This window comes from Anser cygnoides, chromosome 4 (assembly GCF_040182565.1).
Source record: "Anser cygnoides isolate HZ-2024a breed goose chromosome 4, Taihu_goose_T2T_genome, whole genome shotgun sequence".
Taxonomy (NCBI): Eukaryota; Metazoa; Chordata; class Aves; order Anseriformes; family Anatidae; genus Anser; species Anser cygnoides.
The window spans coordinates 27,144,160-27,161,195 of NC_089876.1; the positions used below are offsets into that span (position 1 = coordinate 27,144,160).

Consider the following 17,036-nt stretch of genomic DNA (forward strand, 5'->3'; position numbering starts at 1 on the left):
AGTAAAGAGGAGTTACGCTTTTGTCACGCGAGAATAGAGCTGCACACTTTGCAGTAACCATGATTCTTTGTTGCCACAGGCAACTGCGGCACCCCAAAATGAGCTGCTCCCCAATGGGTACACACTGCACTAGAAGAGGTTTTGTCTTGAAGGAAGAATTTTTTTTACAGAGAGAACAATCAATCAGTGGAACAACCTCCCCAGGGATGTGGTAGAACCCCCATCACTGGAGGTTTTCAAGATGCAGCTAGATTGCGTGCTGGATAATCTCATCTAGGCTTCTTTTCCACATGAAAGGCTGGACCTGATGATCCGTTGAGCTCCCTTCCAACCTGGGCTGTTCTGTGATTCTAGGAGACAATGTGAATGTATGTCCATGAAACAGGGTTAAAAGGTGAGTACCCTCTGGGAACAACAGTTGCAAATTAGCGTGGTGGGATATGCAAACACTAAAGCCATTCAACTGACCATAACCACCTAACTAGAGCACAGGCCTGGAAACACACAGAAAAACAGCTAGGCAAAGACAAAATTAAGTTATTTCATGTTCATGGAGTCTCTTCAAACTCCTGCACCCCTGGTCTAATTCCTATACCTTCAAAAAGAATAGGATTGCTTTCCTGATTGCCCCTTAGTCACAGACTCACACGACTCCTCACAATCACAGCTCCTCTACTGCTTTTCGCTTCCAGTGTGGTGCCTGTGTTTTACTCTGCTCACAGCATACAATTTCTCCAGGGTCTAGGACGTGCACTGCAGTGCTTTGCATTACATGAAAACCTGAAGCATGGGAATGTAATGCCAACTTCTTCAACTAACCACCTGCTCCTTAGCCCAGAAGGGAGCATTGTTGGGCATACTTCATGTATAAACTCTCTTCTTTCTGCCTTGACCCCATAAACTCGTCTTAGATGTTTCCATTACACGTACATTCTTACTATTGTCTGCCTTTGCATTCCTACCTGCATTCATCAAAGTATATGTTGAAGCTGACAACAGCATAAGGGGTTTTGTGAAATCTCTAGCTTTTTGCATCAATTTGGCCTGGTGCAGTTTCCACAAAAGCTTTACTGTCACAACTGAAGACCTTTCTTGCTCCAAAAGTACCTACTTCTGAGAGCAGAGAGAACAAAACCATCTTCTGATAGATGGTGTGAAGCATCTTTTCTGTTTTGCCCATTTAATTTCAACCCACAGGAGGTCATTATGTTCTTTACACAGGTTAATTTGTTTCCCTGTAGAGACACAAGGTCAGGGTACACGTTATCTTCAAATGCTCTTCCGTCACCATATTGTAGCTCCTAGCTCTTGACTGTTCCACTGGTGTTCCTCTCTATCTTTAGCTATTCACACGTTAGTGCTGTTTGCTCACTGTCAAAAACATCATTTGTATGATTATATAAACAATACTCTTTCAATAAAACCCACCATTTATAAAAAAATAGCTCTTGCGCACTTATTGCTGTTATGTCATAACACAAACTATTTTGTCATTTAAAATAATTGTGAAACAATTCTGCACCCTTTCCTGTTCAGCGCCTCAGTAAAGGGCAGGACAAGTGTAAGATGATAGTAAAGATGAAACACCACCCTGTATCCTTAGTCCTGGCTGATCAGGAGGGTTGGACCAGACAACCTCCAGAGGTCCCTTCCAACCTCAACCATTCCCTGACTCCATACTGCTTTTTGTTGTAGTGCTGATTTTCTCTGAGCATGTAAAAATATGTCTGAGTTTAGCGACTAAATACATCAAGAAACAATTTATTGCAACAATACACACACAATCAACTATTTATTTACTATTTACAAGTATAAATACATCACTGATACAAATATGCTGTTGTGTTCTTCATTATCATGGCACTTAAGAAATGAACAACATACTATGCAATTAAGACTCCTTAGTTTTACTAGGCACCTGCAGAGTCACCCCCCAGAATTTAACTGAAACAAATATAGCACATTATAGCACAAAAGTTATACTTTTTCATATTTCTGTAAACCTTTAGTACTAAAAGCAACTGTACACTGAATTTTGTATTTTTGGTTTAACAGAAAAAGATTTTGTTAGTTTCATAAAAGACTTAATAGTGTATTTGGTCACATGTCATAACTGCCTTCTCAGTTCAGTATTTGACAGCATGAACAGCTTCTGACTGCAGAGAATGTTTCTTTTTTTTGCTTCCCCAAGTCAATTGGGAAGCCATTGCCAGCAGACGTTATCGATGATCTGAATTCTGTCATTTCATTTGCAAGACAACCTTCAAAAACAAGAAAAGGGATGAGATCAAAGTTGGATGAGACAAAAACTTAATCAGTCCAGGAAGTACACCTTTATGCTTTCTGTTACAGTCTATGTAACTGTAAAAATGTATCTTTTCCCTGGAAGATGTGCCATCCCTCTGCCAGCTCTCTTGTACAACCTCACAGTTACTACTTCCAGCCACTTTCTTTACCGCTTACCGCACACTAACCACTTCACAGTTCCCCAAAACCAAAAAAAGCAAAACGATGATTTTCAGGTCCACTGGGATTTCCTTTACATAAAGAAGAACAGGGGGCACCATTACTAGAATGAATTCCTCCTTGTCCTCACCTAGAAGTATGGACATGAGACATGACAACAAACCATAGCTCCCATACAGACTTTCAAACAGACATAGGGAACATGGAGACTACTGAAGTCTGTTCCGGAAGAACATTTGAGGGCTTTCATTTCAAGAGACCAGCACTTGTATCTGGACTAACACATTTATCCCACTGGGAACTTCGAAGTTATTCAGAGGTCTCACACCAGCAAATTCACAAGGACTCAGGAAGACAAGACATCAGTAAAAGCTACCTTATTAGCGGCTTCCAGTGCATTTATTAGGTTCTGCAGCTCTTCCTTATTCATTTCTATAGAAACTGGTTTAATTTCACCGTTTTCTCTCACATCCAAATCAAGATTGAGAAGTGGCATTTGCAGCATGGAGATCTTATCACTGGAAAGAGCAAGCTAGGAAGATTGATGAAAAAACAACAAAACGTAAGGTGGAGCCATTAAGTTTTTAGTCTTTCACAGCATCAGATCTTTACTTTATATTGAATGGGTGCTACCAGAACAAACATCCACATGACAAAACTAACTGCTCGCAATCCCTGCAGGCTTTTTTTTTTTGTCAAAATAATTTGTTAGAATTACTGGTTTGCTACATTTTTGTATTCTAGATGAAAATGAAAGATATATTTGATCATGGCTCTTTAAAAGTGAATTATGTAAATTCTGAAGTCACTTTATAATGTTGACTAGCATAATTATTTTTGAAGGGGGCAGTAGGGAGAAAGAGGGCAACCCTGTGCAGTTTTCAACTCTCTACAGCTGATCAAATATTGTTTATCAGATACCCTACTTGACTGATACTGATGAAGAAGATTATATACCAGTTGTGCTGGTGTCTTTTTTTGTTTACTATTATACCCACTCTGGTATAAGTAGGCCTTTTATAAGGTATTAAGTAGAGGATCAGTTAATAATACTGTTCATCAGCACTGTACAGAGCTGTTTTATTACTCAGCGCACAGAAGGTGTTACAACAAAGGACAGACAATCTCCTTGGTAGGATTCAATTAGAGCAAGTGGAAAAAAAAAAAACAAGTTCAAGGAAGGAAAAAAAGTTGTTTAAAGTAAAATTAATACAATAGTTTAGACATGTACCAGAAATGTATGTCATACAACAGGAAGAAAGTAAAAAAAAAACTTCCATGAGCAACAGTTAAAAGAAACCACAAGTGACTAAGAAGTTCACACGAGTCTGGTTTATATTTTTATATAAAATAAGTTAGCAAGGCAGATCAATGATTAATAACAGCTCATCTGAAGCACAATACGATGCACATTTGCTCTCACAAAATCTTGTCTTTGGTGGGCAATGTTCTTTAATTTCAAAAGCTGTTTGCTACACAAATTATTTAATGCTTGTCGAAATGGAAAACTATTTAACTACTCCCATGGACTAAGTAAACAACATTACTTATGTGGTTTACATTCTATGTCTTTGTCATAGTTGAATGTAAAGCAGCAGTGGCTTTGTAACCCCAAAGCACCATTCAATTTTACGTAGGGCAGTCGTCTTACTTACTATCACAACAAATCTAAAGATAAATGATTCCAAACTAAATACAGGAATCTAGAAGTTTGAAAAAAAATCAGGGAACCACATCCTACATCAGTGTACTACTCTTTATTTTAAATAAATATTTCTTCTTCCTTTGAGTAAAAATACTCTCTATTCAAGTCTCTAAATCATGACAGCACACAAAACTCTGAACACTTCCTAATAACACTTTAAACTCCTTTTAGGAGACAGAAAGAGAGAGAAACTTCAACATTAAAACACAGAATTTTACTTTCAGTTTATACAAGTGTCTGGTAAGTCTTTGGCTTGTTACCATGAATGTGGTTTTCTGTTACCTTTAAAAAAATGAGCCATGCCCCAGAATCAGCTGGCCCTACTAAGGAGATATAAAGTTACTTCTACATTGCAGGATGCTTCTTTTTATATTCAAGCAGCGTTAAAGAAAAACTCACACCTTTAATTGCCAGTCAAAATCCTGCAGCTGGGCACACGATATTGCATTTACTCTTTCTACCAGTGCATTCCTGATTTCTTCCTTTCTGCCTTTTAGACACTTTGTGATCGCTTCTTGATAGTTTTCATTTAACTCCTGTATCTGCTGAGCAGCCTACAAAAATCAAAACAAAAGTTATGACGGTTTAAATTACTAACTAAAGAAATAAGATGTTCCACCTGCAATAGTTGCATTTTTTTTTTTTTTTAGGTACCCAAGCTTTTATCTAGATGTTATACTATGCTCCACAGCCTCAGCCTTCTCCATGTCTGATAGACAATCAGTATTTATTACAGCAATGCAAAAAAAAAAAAACATATCAACAATAAAAACATCAACAATGTTCTTGTTTGGCAGTAATTCGCAGTTAATGCAAATGGTCATTTATAGTAAAAGAGACCAGAGAATGAAGCCCTTTAAATGCCATGCTAAACTCAAAACAAGAATCACATACACAATCAGCCAGGTTTAGCTCTGAGTTTCTGAACATCAGAGGGGAAACAAAATACATTAGCTCAGTAGGAACATACTGATGTACAGACTTCACAAGCTTCACAAGCATCCTTGTTAGATATAACTACTAGCAGGTAGTGAAAAGACTAGGAATGGGCAAAAACAATCAAGATTCCTGGTAACAGAAAAAGCTTTTGTAAAAGTTATACACATTGGAACACCCTTGAATGATAGTCCCCGTGCTGCATGGTCCATCCAGCCTAAGTATTTTCAGGATTTACATACCATTGCTATTTTACAACAAACAAGTGCATGAATTGTTTTATTCCCAATTAACAGTAATGACAGGTTGCATATTTTAAGGAAAACATAGATTTAATTTATAGTACTTATCAATTTAAGTAACTAAAACAGTATTTTATCAAGTATTATTCAGCACTGTTTAATAAAAATGCCATCCATTTTTTTCTTGTAAAAGACATCTCATTTTACCTCCAAACATTGCTTGCTTTCTACCTGTTTGAGGGTACTAAGATTTTGTCGGCTACTATTCAAATGCTACACTATAGATATATTTTAGGCCTAAAAAAACTAGAAGGCTAATCACTGCAGAACGATTTCTCAAAGTCAAATCCAGTCAGTGATGAGCCCTTACCTCTTCATCAGACATGTTCTTGCCAACCGCAGTTTTGAAATACCTCCTTGTTTCTCCCAAAACCTCCATCCACTCCGCCAAACTCCAAACGCCGCCATAGTCCTGGTACCGAGGGTATGCCCGGCCACATATGCCATCGACTATCTTATGAAGGAACTGGAACAAGGTGATACATAAAGACACGGAATTTTTAAAAATACGTTAAAAACACGTCGCTATCACTGTTAACCTACACCAAATTCATCAGGCAATGCAGTTATCCCCCCTCAGCCCCTGGGTAGAGTCTCGGGCTCCCCCAGAACCACAGTATCCCTCTGGCAGCCCCTCTCCGAGCACCAGGAGGAAGCAATGGCGCCGAGGCCGATGCCTCCCCAGCAGCCTCGGTTTCAGGCAGACCTCGGGCAGAAATGAGCAGGAGAAATCCCCGCTGCTCCGGGCTGAGGGAAGGGGAAAGAGCAAAGCACGCCCCAGCCTGGGCGCCCTCAGCGCCTCCCCATATTTTCGCTTTCGCTTTGGAGAGGCCCGCAGGGGTCAGAGCAGGAAGGCAACCCCACGGAGAGGCCCCCTAAGGGGACAGGGCCCCGCTGCCGGCCCCAAGCCCCCCAGAAAGCAGGCGCCCCCCACCTCCAGGGCCCGCCCCGGCGGCAGCTTCTCCAGCAGGCGCAGCATTTCCCGGCCCTTCCCTCGGCGGCCCGCAGCCCTCCCTCGCCCCGGCGGCGCGCATGAGCGCGGGGCAAAGGCCCCGCCTTTCTCCTCGAGAGGCCGCGGGTTCGAGTCCCGGCCCCGCTGCCAGGCCGAGCGCTTTCGATTGGCTGCCTCATGGGATCATTGAATCGTTAATGTTGGAAAAGACCTCCAAGTTTATCTGGTCCAGCCGTCCCTCAACCACCAGTATCAGCCATCAAACCACGTCCCTAAGCACCATGCCCAACCTTTCCTTAAACACCCCCAGGAAGGGCAGTGTGCGAGCAGGTACCGCACGAATACCCACCCTACTACCGCCCAGCCTAACCTGCACGGCCTTGAGGCAGCCTGCAAATACAGCCAGAACCTTCAAAATTTCACAGATTTTTATCTGCATCAACATTTCAGCTATTTTGAAGTTCTCCCTGTTTTGTAGCTTTGCTTTTCACCTTTTATCAGCCTAGCTTTTTAGCCAATCTCAGAGGAGTGAGGTCAAGGCTTCCAGCAGCGAACAAAAGGCTCAGACATTAAATGAAACTGAAGAAGTTAGGGGAAATACTAAGCACTAAAGCTCATGCTGCAAGTACAGTGTTTGCCAGGAACAGCTCGTTTCATGTCTCTGCTTTGCCAAACCAGGAGGAGAAAGCCAGCCAGACTGGGACGGGGCATATGGAAGAGGTTTTAACATTAGCAACAAGCTTTCCGCACCTTAAGTTGATTTGAACATGAACATGAATAAGCAGGAACCCCCCGATCACTTGTACAAGAAAAACAGTTCAAATTCAAGCTCCAGCAAAACACTGGGCACAGAAGCTGATGTACCTTTAGGCAGATCTTATGTCACTGAAATCACTTGGCTGATTCACAGGAATAAGATTATACAAGCGTAAGCATAAAACCAGGCCCTAAGAATGCAAAAAGAGCTACAAGTCTGTACTGGTGGATGCAAGGTCTGTGAAAAAAAAAAAAAAAAAAAAAAAAAAAAACAGGCTGGTTAAATCACTTTGCAGCACGTCTTCTGTGACCGCCAGTATGAGAGGAACAGAGTGGTGTGTGGGAGTTTGGGGGAAGAAACAGATGGGGAGGAAGCAATTGCATGTTTTGCTGACTGCAGACTTTCAGATGCACCCAATTCCTCTCAGAGATTGCAAATGCTAATAGATTTTTAATAAAGGCTTCTGGAAAATGTATTTAAATTTATTATGGAGAAATTACTTCATGCTGCTACCGAATTCAGGAAAAGTTGAAATTGCAAAGGAAAATTAATTTTATTTTAGATCATTTTGAATAATAACTTCCTTTTTTTCTCCCAGAATGTGCTTTGTTAGATGACTAGAAAGCTATCCAGTTTCTAACTGTACGATGTTGCACACTACGAACGAGAGCAGCAGGGGGAGCTTCTGCTTCAAAGAAGACAGAGCCAGAGACGACACAAGAGTAATGCAAAGGAAATCCAGATTTAGGGAGAAATAAGGGGGATAAGGAGAAAGGTAGTGAGCGTCCCACTCAATTGAATAGGACCAAACAAGAGATAAATGCAACAGATTTACATAACACTTGAAAGACAGGAATGTGTAAAAGAGGACAGGGAACCACACATCCTGACAAAATCTCAGTGAACACCTTTCAAAACAGGTTTTCATTTGTTTGTTTGATGGTTTTTCCAGGTCTTAGGAATAAAGAGTTTCACTTTTCATAGATGTATAGCTTTATTATTATTATTATTATTTTATTTGTTTTGTTTTTTTTTTTTTTTTTTTTGGATCCACTGGCATAGGAGGAGCAGAGTAGGACTGGGCAAGGAAATCAGAGCTGGGTTAGCTGAATGCATGTTTCTGAGCCCGTGTAAAATTACAAAGTAGTGCAGCAAACAAGACTGGCCTTGTCAGTTTGGAGTTTGTTTGGATTTGCATTATTTGGATCCACCATCAGGTCTTAGGCCTTGAAAATACCAACTTGTCATGGTTCTGTACCACAGCAGCAATAACCCACCCCACCCCTCTGAATCCAAGTTGTTGAGTAACCACAAAATCAGAGACAGGGAGGGAAACTTGTGGAAAGATAAGTAGGTAGACAAGAGACTCCAGGATGACTAGGAGCAGCTTCACAAGTGAGAAATGTGGAGAGAACTTTGAATTATAGTATCCACATTGCTACTGGCTCCTTGATGGTTTTGTTTGATTTTACAGATAACCCACAAGCTAAACTGCAGTAATTAAACCTATTTTTAAAATGAATTCTTTTGTTGCCCTTGTTTTTAAAACATTTGGAAATTATCTAATAATCAGAATCTCTTAATATTATAGAGTTAGATATTATAGCATAGAAGTAGTCTATATTGCTCTAAGCATATCCAGTTGGAGGGAGCATCTGAAGACCAGTATAACTCTGTCCCACAAGGAACTATTAAATTGGTATATTAGTAGAAATAGATGATTATGTATTTTACCAACACACAGGTACCCGTAATGCTTTTTTAGTGCAGAAGAAACATGAGGCTGCAGTTCAGCTGAGTTAAATTCATGTTGGCCTGGAAAAGGGAGGTCCTGCTATTCCCTTTACTCCAGCTCTGCTTCCTTTTCCTTTAGGGTGCTTGTGGCTGCAGGATGAAACTGCAACTGCAGAATATAGCTGATACAGCTGAAAATGAATTGTTATTTTTTTACTTCTGTATTTTTGTCACAAAGTTAGATTTCAGCCGGGTTGCAACAGAGCACTACTTCTAGCAGAAGAGAACTTTGTGGTTAGGACTGAGGGGGAAGACTAAACTAACCCTTCTGGCAGCCCACGATGAAATTGGTCCTGAAATGAATATCAATCAGTGAACCACCTTAACTATTAAACCAGAAATATAAAAAGCTTTTGTAGAAGCTTACTTATAAACATACACATTGTAATATGCTACAGCTAAATGGAATCAAAAATAATGTATCTTCATTTAATTTTTACACTCTGACCACCCATTCAAGCTTATAATAAGTGAGGCTGGATAAACAATTTGACACTGATGTGCAGAACATTCTTTATTAGCTATTGCTCTTCATAATCTATCATCTGCATCATTATCCTTATTCTTCAACAGCTGAAATGTCTGCAGGTTCACTGAATTTAGCATTCAGTCTTATTTAAGTTTACCCTGGAGGTGACTTAACACTCTTGAGATTATAGTCAAATCAGAGTTTCCTCTCTTGAATGAGAAATCAGTTTCTCAAATAATTTGACTTGTAAAATTTAAGCACACAAAGCCATGGCGAGTTTTGGTCCCCCAACTTCTGAAGCATAAGCTGTGGCACTATGGCACATTCATTGAGTATAGTACACCATACATAGTGGATATTGACTATGTCCATATTTCTATACTTGTCTCCATCTTCTCCAGATTTTTCCAACAAAGAAATATAATGAGTGACTTTCTTAATTATTGCTTTCACTTCTCACTCTCTGCAGCAGTTCTGTCCTTCTAACAGACAGCACTAAAGATCTAGCAATAGCTGTGAGGGATGTTCTTGTTGCTCAGAATCACCTTAGAGACACATAATTAATACACTGAACTCTGTACCACCTTTCAAGAAAAGAACATGCTAAGCACTTGCTACACTGCAAGATATTCAGAGAAGAACTGGTATTGCCAGAGACTCTCCAAGCATAGACTGGACTGAAGTACCAGTGGATAAAATCTTGCGGATATTATTCAAAATCACATCAGTTGTGTCATGAGATTTTCAAGTATCTGTACAGAATACATCTTGACAACTGCCTGGCTGAGTTAGTAGAAGGGTCAGGAGCAGGTTTCACACCCTGTACAAAGGGGAATAACTTTGACCAGAAGAGCAACCTGCTGTAGGCCAAGGAGCCTGTAGTTGGCTTGAGCCATATACCCACTGGAGTAACAGCTCTTAAGACAAACCAGAGTCAGTAACTGGGGCTTTATGCTTGCAAGTCCCACTTGTCAACATCAGTCCACAGATGGGCAGGCACAGACTTATTTTGGGACCTGGATATCTTGCCTTTCCTCCCCCATAACCACGATACTCTATTTTGCACAAGCTTCTTTGACAGTAGAAGGAGGAGTCTTTGCCCTACTCAGTTGCTATGAATATTCTAACTCTCTTCTGCAATTCAGGCCCCTTATTTCCTGTCTTGGGTTCAGGGAACATGCAGAAGAGTTTATTTTCATCTGATCTATTGCTACCATTTTATAAGGAAAAATCTATTGTTTCCATTTCTATTCTTCTACATTCCTGTTTTCATTTTTAAGAGTCCCAGGTGAACTGAAAACCAGGTACATGTCGGGACTGGAATTTTACTTGCCATGGTGCAGATTTAATGATTGCAATGGTTGGAATGCAAAAAGACAACAAAAAATTAATAGTCACTTTTAGGTCAGATGCATTAAAAACATAAGCCAAATCTTCGTCTCCTCCTTTAATCCTAACCCTAAAACTGGAATATTAATAATGAATGGTAATAAAGTGTTGGTGCTTTTCAAAATTATTTGGACATCAGAAAAGATAAAAGAAAATGCCCTAAAGGTAGATTATGATGACTCTTCGCCCTATATGTAAACAACAATTAGTAGACACTGGAATATGCTGCATAGCAAGTTGCACCAACATGTCATAATAGCAGTGGGGAGAAAGTACTCCTAAAATAATAAACGCACTACTAGGTACATCTCCCCTCATCCACACAGGAATTCATGGACAGTATTTATTATATGACTCTGATTTGAATGCCACTTTATATTTTATTTTTATCACATAATATTTTATGGTAGTGGAAACAGCAGGTGGTCAAATACTTATGCTGGCAAAGCTCTGTTTTTGCTGATGGAGGTTGTTTCAGCAAGGGCATAAAAAGAGAAGATAATTTTACCAGACTAAGTAGAAGCACAGTTTGCTGATATAACTACATCCATAGTGAGGGTGTTTTTGCCAGTACAGCACAACAGCGCTTTGTTGCCACTAACTCCCTTCCAGTGTAAATACAATCAACTTACTCCCAGGGCAAATGGCCTTGGGATTTACAAGACTTTCTCAGTCTTGTCAGTCTGTGTCCAGTTTGGCAGGACATCATGCTGGCCAGAAAGCCTGGACTTTCTTGGGGTCTATAGTTAGTATAAGGGGCAGCTTTCCACACGTACATACTACTTCTGTCCTTTCCTCTTCCATGGGAAATAAGAGTTATATAGACTTCACTAAAGACATTCCTAGGCTTCTATTAAAGAGTAAATCCTGTCTACCCATGCCTGTATCCAAGCTCAGGAAAACGGAGTCTGTTGGCGTACTCTAGATATATAAGTTTCTTTGAAGGATGTTTAACATCTGTTCCCATTGTTTATTTTTTTGTTTGTTTGTTTGACTCTTTGACTCTTTGGCTAATGCACTTAGCACAGAACTAGGATAAGGAAAAAATCCCAACTCTGTCGTATACTATTTCCTAGACACAGACAACCCACTTCATCTTCTTACATCTAAGTTTCCCCACCTGCAAAATTAAAACAGTAATGTCTGACTGTTCCTACAGGTGGTATAGGAATCCATTAAGTCTGTGGTTTTACATCATCGTGTTTATGAACTTTAATTAACATCTGATAAAAAACATCAGTTCCTCTGTATTTTGGAAAAGTATGACCATGGCAGCAAGCCAGGTCAATGTGTCCAAAATGGTGGAAATTCTTTTTTCTTGGGAAACGTGGTAATACAATATCAAACAGGGCAAATATAGTGCTCTTGAGGAATACAAGGAAATACATCACAGAGGAAAAGGAGGGCAGAAGAAATACATTGAAAGCGAAGCTACCTCTTGTCTAAATATGCATATATTAATAAGAAAAGTAGATTTGAGGAAGCAGCTCTAAGAGTCCTGGACAACTTCCTTACAGTTACCAGCTTTTCAAATCTTGCTAACTATTGCACTGTTGCTGCAGTTTTATGACCTGCATGACCTAGCATACCATGACAAATTCTGCTTTGAATTATATTACTGCAGTTCCCCTTTCTCTTCAGCATGAGAGTGAAAAGCCCAGCTGTTAGCTTCTGCTATCTCAGATCAGATACAAAAACAAGAGAGGCACTTTGCATACTACTTTGCAATGGCAAATGATTTTCTCATGGCTTAGTCATTGATAACTGCAAAAGTGTGAAGTATCTATGGCTCATGAACAAATTCAAGATAGTAGTATCTGATATAATATCTGTTACACCGGTTCCTGCAGGTGGTGTAGGAATCCATTAAGTTTATGGCTTTACTCCGCCATGCTTACTAACTTCAACTAACATGATAAAAACCATCAGTTCTTCTGTACTTTGTGAAAAATATAATCGTGGTAGGAATATGCATATAATTATAAATATATAAATATATTTATGGTGAGGTAATGAATCTCATTATGCAGGTGACAATAGCTTTGACTAGAATTTTATTCAAACCAGATTTGCAATGGTTTAATACTATTGCATTAGTAGAGATATTATTGATTTTCAGTGAGGCAGCTGAGAGTAGATTTGCTGTTATTTAGAATTACTCTGGAGCAAATTCTGGACTAGAGCTAACCACATAATTTCTCCTGCTGGACTATGCCCTGTGAAGATATGATCTACTCTTTCTTCTACAAGCCACTGTAAGGAATGAAGTAAGAAATTTTCCTCTCGTAGTTCAGAGAATATTCCTGAAACATTCTGATATATTCCTGAAATCCCAAGTGACTCAAAAGAGAAAATTTAGAATTACCTTAATTTTCCTCAAATAATTCCTCTATTTGTAGAAGGAAAATAAAGAGAAAATATAAATTGTTCACCAGAAGATGGTATGTTTTTTTTCCATATGTTAATTACAATGACTTATATGGGGCATAAAATCCTAGCAAAGAGCAGTTATTCAGATATTGTCACATATAGTACTAGTCAAAAGTAAACACTAGGCTTACTTCCAAGCTTGAACTTGACCTACAGATACTTGTGAAAGTATGTCTCTCTTCTCTTCACCAAGGCCATGACTTTTCATTAATTAATCTCAGATCTGCAATGCTCTGGTCTAGCTGGGCGGACCAGAAACAAGCATGTGATAACTTTTCGTCCAAGTTAGTTAAAGCCACACTTGTGCTTTATGTTGTTGTACTTGCTCTAGAAGATGAGGTAATCAGATAAAGAGTCTTGCTGGGTCAAAGTTCCCCTTTCAAAATTGTTTAACTACTTAAATCCCATAAAAATGAATTTGTATCAGTGTGGTGTCTTTTTTCAATGGCACTTTTGATTTGATGCTAGACTTCCTAAAATTAGATTAACCATCTCATGAAAAGCTAGCCTTGGGTTTTCCCTTGTGGAAAATACCCGAGAGAATCAAAGTCCAAAGTGGCACTTTCCTATATATCTGCTGGATTACAAATAATTTCAATTTGTCCAACAAATGGGTATAGTAGTTATGACATAAGTTACCATGTGAAAATAGTCAGTGAAGACCAAATTTTGTTTAGCAAGCCTGACCTGTCTGTTCAGCAGAAATGATGACTGAGAAAAACTGTTAAATGAGCAGAAGAAAATCTTGAGAAAAAATGTAACCTAGACAACTTTCCACAAGCACAGAAAAATAACATTTAGTAAGTAGCTCGTTTGATATCACTGACTCAGCTCGTTTTATGGTTTGATATACAGAAGATAGAGAATTAAGTTTATTTTGTGGACCAGATAAAATCAGCAAGTTAAATAACTTGCAGGAATATATATACAATGCAGCTTATATATACAATGAAAAGGAAGGCACCTAAGTACATTCAGATTGTGTATCAAAGGAGTTCTGATGCACAATAAACTTGTAGCAGTGTAAACAAGCTAATAACAAGTTTACAGCTGTAGATAAGATAAGGCTGAAGATTAGCCATGGGAAATTGCCACACCACAGTAAACAGAAAAAGAAGGGATAAAGGAATTTATCCAAGTGCATCAAAGCCATCTGTGTATAATTCCACTTAGCTGGTACTACTTTCCAACCATACACACCTTCCTATTATCCCAGAAGTAGTAACATTAGACGATGTGTTTCTCTTCTTAAGAGATATAGTTTTGTGTCTCTTTATTCATTCAATAGGCAGTATTAATTCCTTAACACTGGAATTCAGCAGGGTAGTGAACACATGCTCGTAGAATCCAATGAACTAGAGTTTCTTTATAGGTTACCAATTCATCTGTATTGTAGAAAGTAGCAATGCCAAGATAAGAAGCTGTAGGAAGATGATGAGATCTCATTTAAGATTTTTTTTCTGTTTGTCATGGTAATTCAGAGCGGCTTGAAAGTAAAAAAAATTTCCAGATTCCTTGCTAAATTCCAGTTGATAGTTAGTGATTTCCTGCAGAACAGGCAACAGAATGAAAATCTCTGAAACAATACTCTCAACATCTTAATCACTTTCAGATGGAAGTACATAACAAACCTATCAAGCCACAAGTAAGTGTTATATCAGCAATACTGCATCAATAATAACCGCTACTGGCTGCTAGTAACTGCCCCCCAAATGCCAGATTCTCGGCATTCTGCAATTGGCTGCAAACACTGGTATAAACCACAGGCAAAATGTGAGCACTGTACAAGTGAATAGTACAGTCATTTATTCCTTTAAAAGTTGTCTACACAAGCTACGTCATGGCACTTTATTTAATATTAATTAAGGTCTGCATAGAATTGTTAAACTGCATTACACCTTTGGGTGGACACTTTTATACAGAATTTAGTTAGCCTTCATTCAGTTTGATATAATTCATTCTTATCATGTTAACTTTAGCAAAACAAATGTAGATGGATAAACACCAGGAAGAAAAAGAAAAATTTAAACCATTAAAACAATGGTCACTGCTGCTATAAGACCAAATGGGTATGGGGTTTAGTTTAGAAGCTTGAAGATAATTCTTAACCCTCACAACAACCATATTCTGGACCAGTTTTCTCATACAGTAATAAGAACAAAACACCTAATTGTTTTTAAGATAAAGCTCAGCCAGCTTATGAACCAGATTACATGGTATGCCTGCAATGACAAGGGTATAGATTCAATGACCCAGAAGGTGACTTTCAGGGAAGTTCCCATGATAATATTTACATGCCTCCTCTACCTCACTAAAGATTTGCAAGGTGTACATATTATGCACAGAATATATCTTGCACTGTAAATATATATTCACAAAGGCAAATTTTACATCTTTAAAGCTGAGCATGCATGTTCTGAATCACTAGCAAATACTTTCACAATATGGTGTTTATTCTCCCTTGTTTCAATTCTTCATTTTTAAAATGAAAGTAGCAATACCTTCTTGTCTCGCAGGAAGCTATGAAAGAAAATTCATGAATATTTATAAAATGCTTACTCAAGTGATGAGCACAATCTCTCCATGAGGAGATCAATAAACCCATTCCGCTTTAGACACTGTACAGTAAATAAAGGTTATAGCCACACACAGACTAGAACAAAGACCAATACAGAACAGCTGTCTCATTCACTGTGCATCCATCATCCTGAGAACTGAATCAGGCTGAGCTCCCGTCAGGAAATGGATCTGAAGATCTTGTGTTAAGAGACTAACTACCCCAACACATCTGCATAAGAGGCAGCTGTACTTTGCACTGGCAAAACACAGGGTTTTAACACCATATCATTGATTAGGACTCTAAATGCATTATTTAGCCAATGATCTTGTAAACAATAATTCAATACAATTTACAATTTAAGTTTTCCGGTGAAATCTCTGCTACAGTTAAATTATTTGGGTTTACTGTAGAGCTAAGGAGAAGAAAGGTGATCAAATTATTGGGTGATAGTCAAGCCATTTTCTGGCTACAATTTATGAGTATGCTACCGTGTCTTCAAAGATATTTAAAGCAGATACGTCATAGTATGTCACCATTTATACTGTAAATACACACCAGATCTCTCAGGTACATCCATGGTCCTGACACTGACGCACCTTGTACTTGCTAAGCCAGTCCAGGAGCATCAACACTGCAGTAATAATAACCATCTATGTCTATAAAGCCAAATCCCCACTGGCACTGCTATTTACGTGGATTTGGCACTAGAATGTCTGGGGAATCATATCCAGGTTCTTAGTATTTCATTAACTGGAGGTGCTCCAGGAAATGCTTGATGGCATGCTGTGACAAATCTCCATCCTCCTTCCAGGTGTTCATGGGAAAGTTTTCAATCTGCCAACACATTTAGTTAGCACGGTTCCCATGACGCACATTCCTCTCTTTCATGTGTCCCTATCAGTGCCAATATGAGCACAGCTGGATGAGCTGTTCATGCTGATGCTTCCAGAGTTACTGCAGCCACAAACTGATAGAGGGTTTGAAGAATACAGAAGACCAAAGAGCTCTCCAGCTATGCTGGAGTCATCAATCACTCTCTTGTGCCCATAGTTTTTCCTTCCCATGTTCAGGAATTAATACGGAACACACCTGCATCCTGCACAGGAAAAATAGAGATATATCCATGTGGGAGACATTCAATGTCATTATCTCCACACACACAAAAGTTATCAGGGAGATTTCTGAATCAAGTATTATCTCTGGTGTTTGTCTTCTTTGTATATACTCTTCCATAGGCTATTTGGGAGAAGACAGTTTAATTACACCTTAGAGACGC

At 39.0% G+C, this 17,036-nt stretch overlaps 1 protein-coding gene across 1 annotated transcript; it reads right to left on the bottom strand.

Moving 5' to 3' along the window:
• Window positions 1-1,745: 1,745 nt before the first annotated feature.
• On the bottom strand, window positions 1,746-6,490 carry COMMD8 (COMM domain containing 8). The gene is made up of 5 exons (XM_013172697.3): window positions 6,344-6,490; window positions 5,720-5,875; window positions 4,573-4,725; window positions 2,843-2,998; window positions 1,746-2,261 (listed from the first exon to the last, which is right to left on the bottom strand). Exons 1-5 carry the CDS (start codon window positions 6,386-6,388, stop codon window positions 2,241-2,243), a joined length of 531 nt encoding a protein of 176 aa, XP_013028151.1. The 5' UTR covers window positions 6,389-6,490; the 3' UTR covers window positions 1,746-2,240.
• Window positions 6,491-17,036: the final 10,546 nt, after the last annotated feature.

Bases quoted from the DNA above. Each gene is read 5' to 3' on its own strand.
- COMMD8 (XM_013172697.3), bottom strand. From the start codon at position 6,388: ATGCTGCGCCTGCTGGAGAAGCTGCCGCCGGGGCGGGCCCTGGAG. The intron at 5,876-6,343 runs GTGGGGGGCGCC...ACCTTGTTCCAG, and splicing joins CGCCGGGGCGGGCCCTGGAG to TTCCTTCATAAGATAGTCGA. The intron at 2,999-4,572 runs GTGTGAGTTTTT...CAATCTTCCTAG, and splicing joins ATTTTGACTGGCAATTAAAG to CTTGCTCTTTCCAGTGATAA.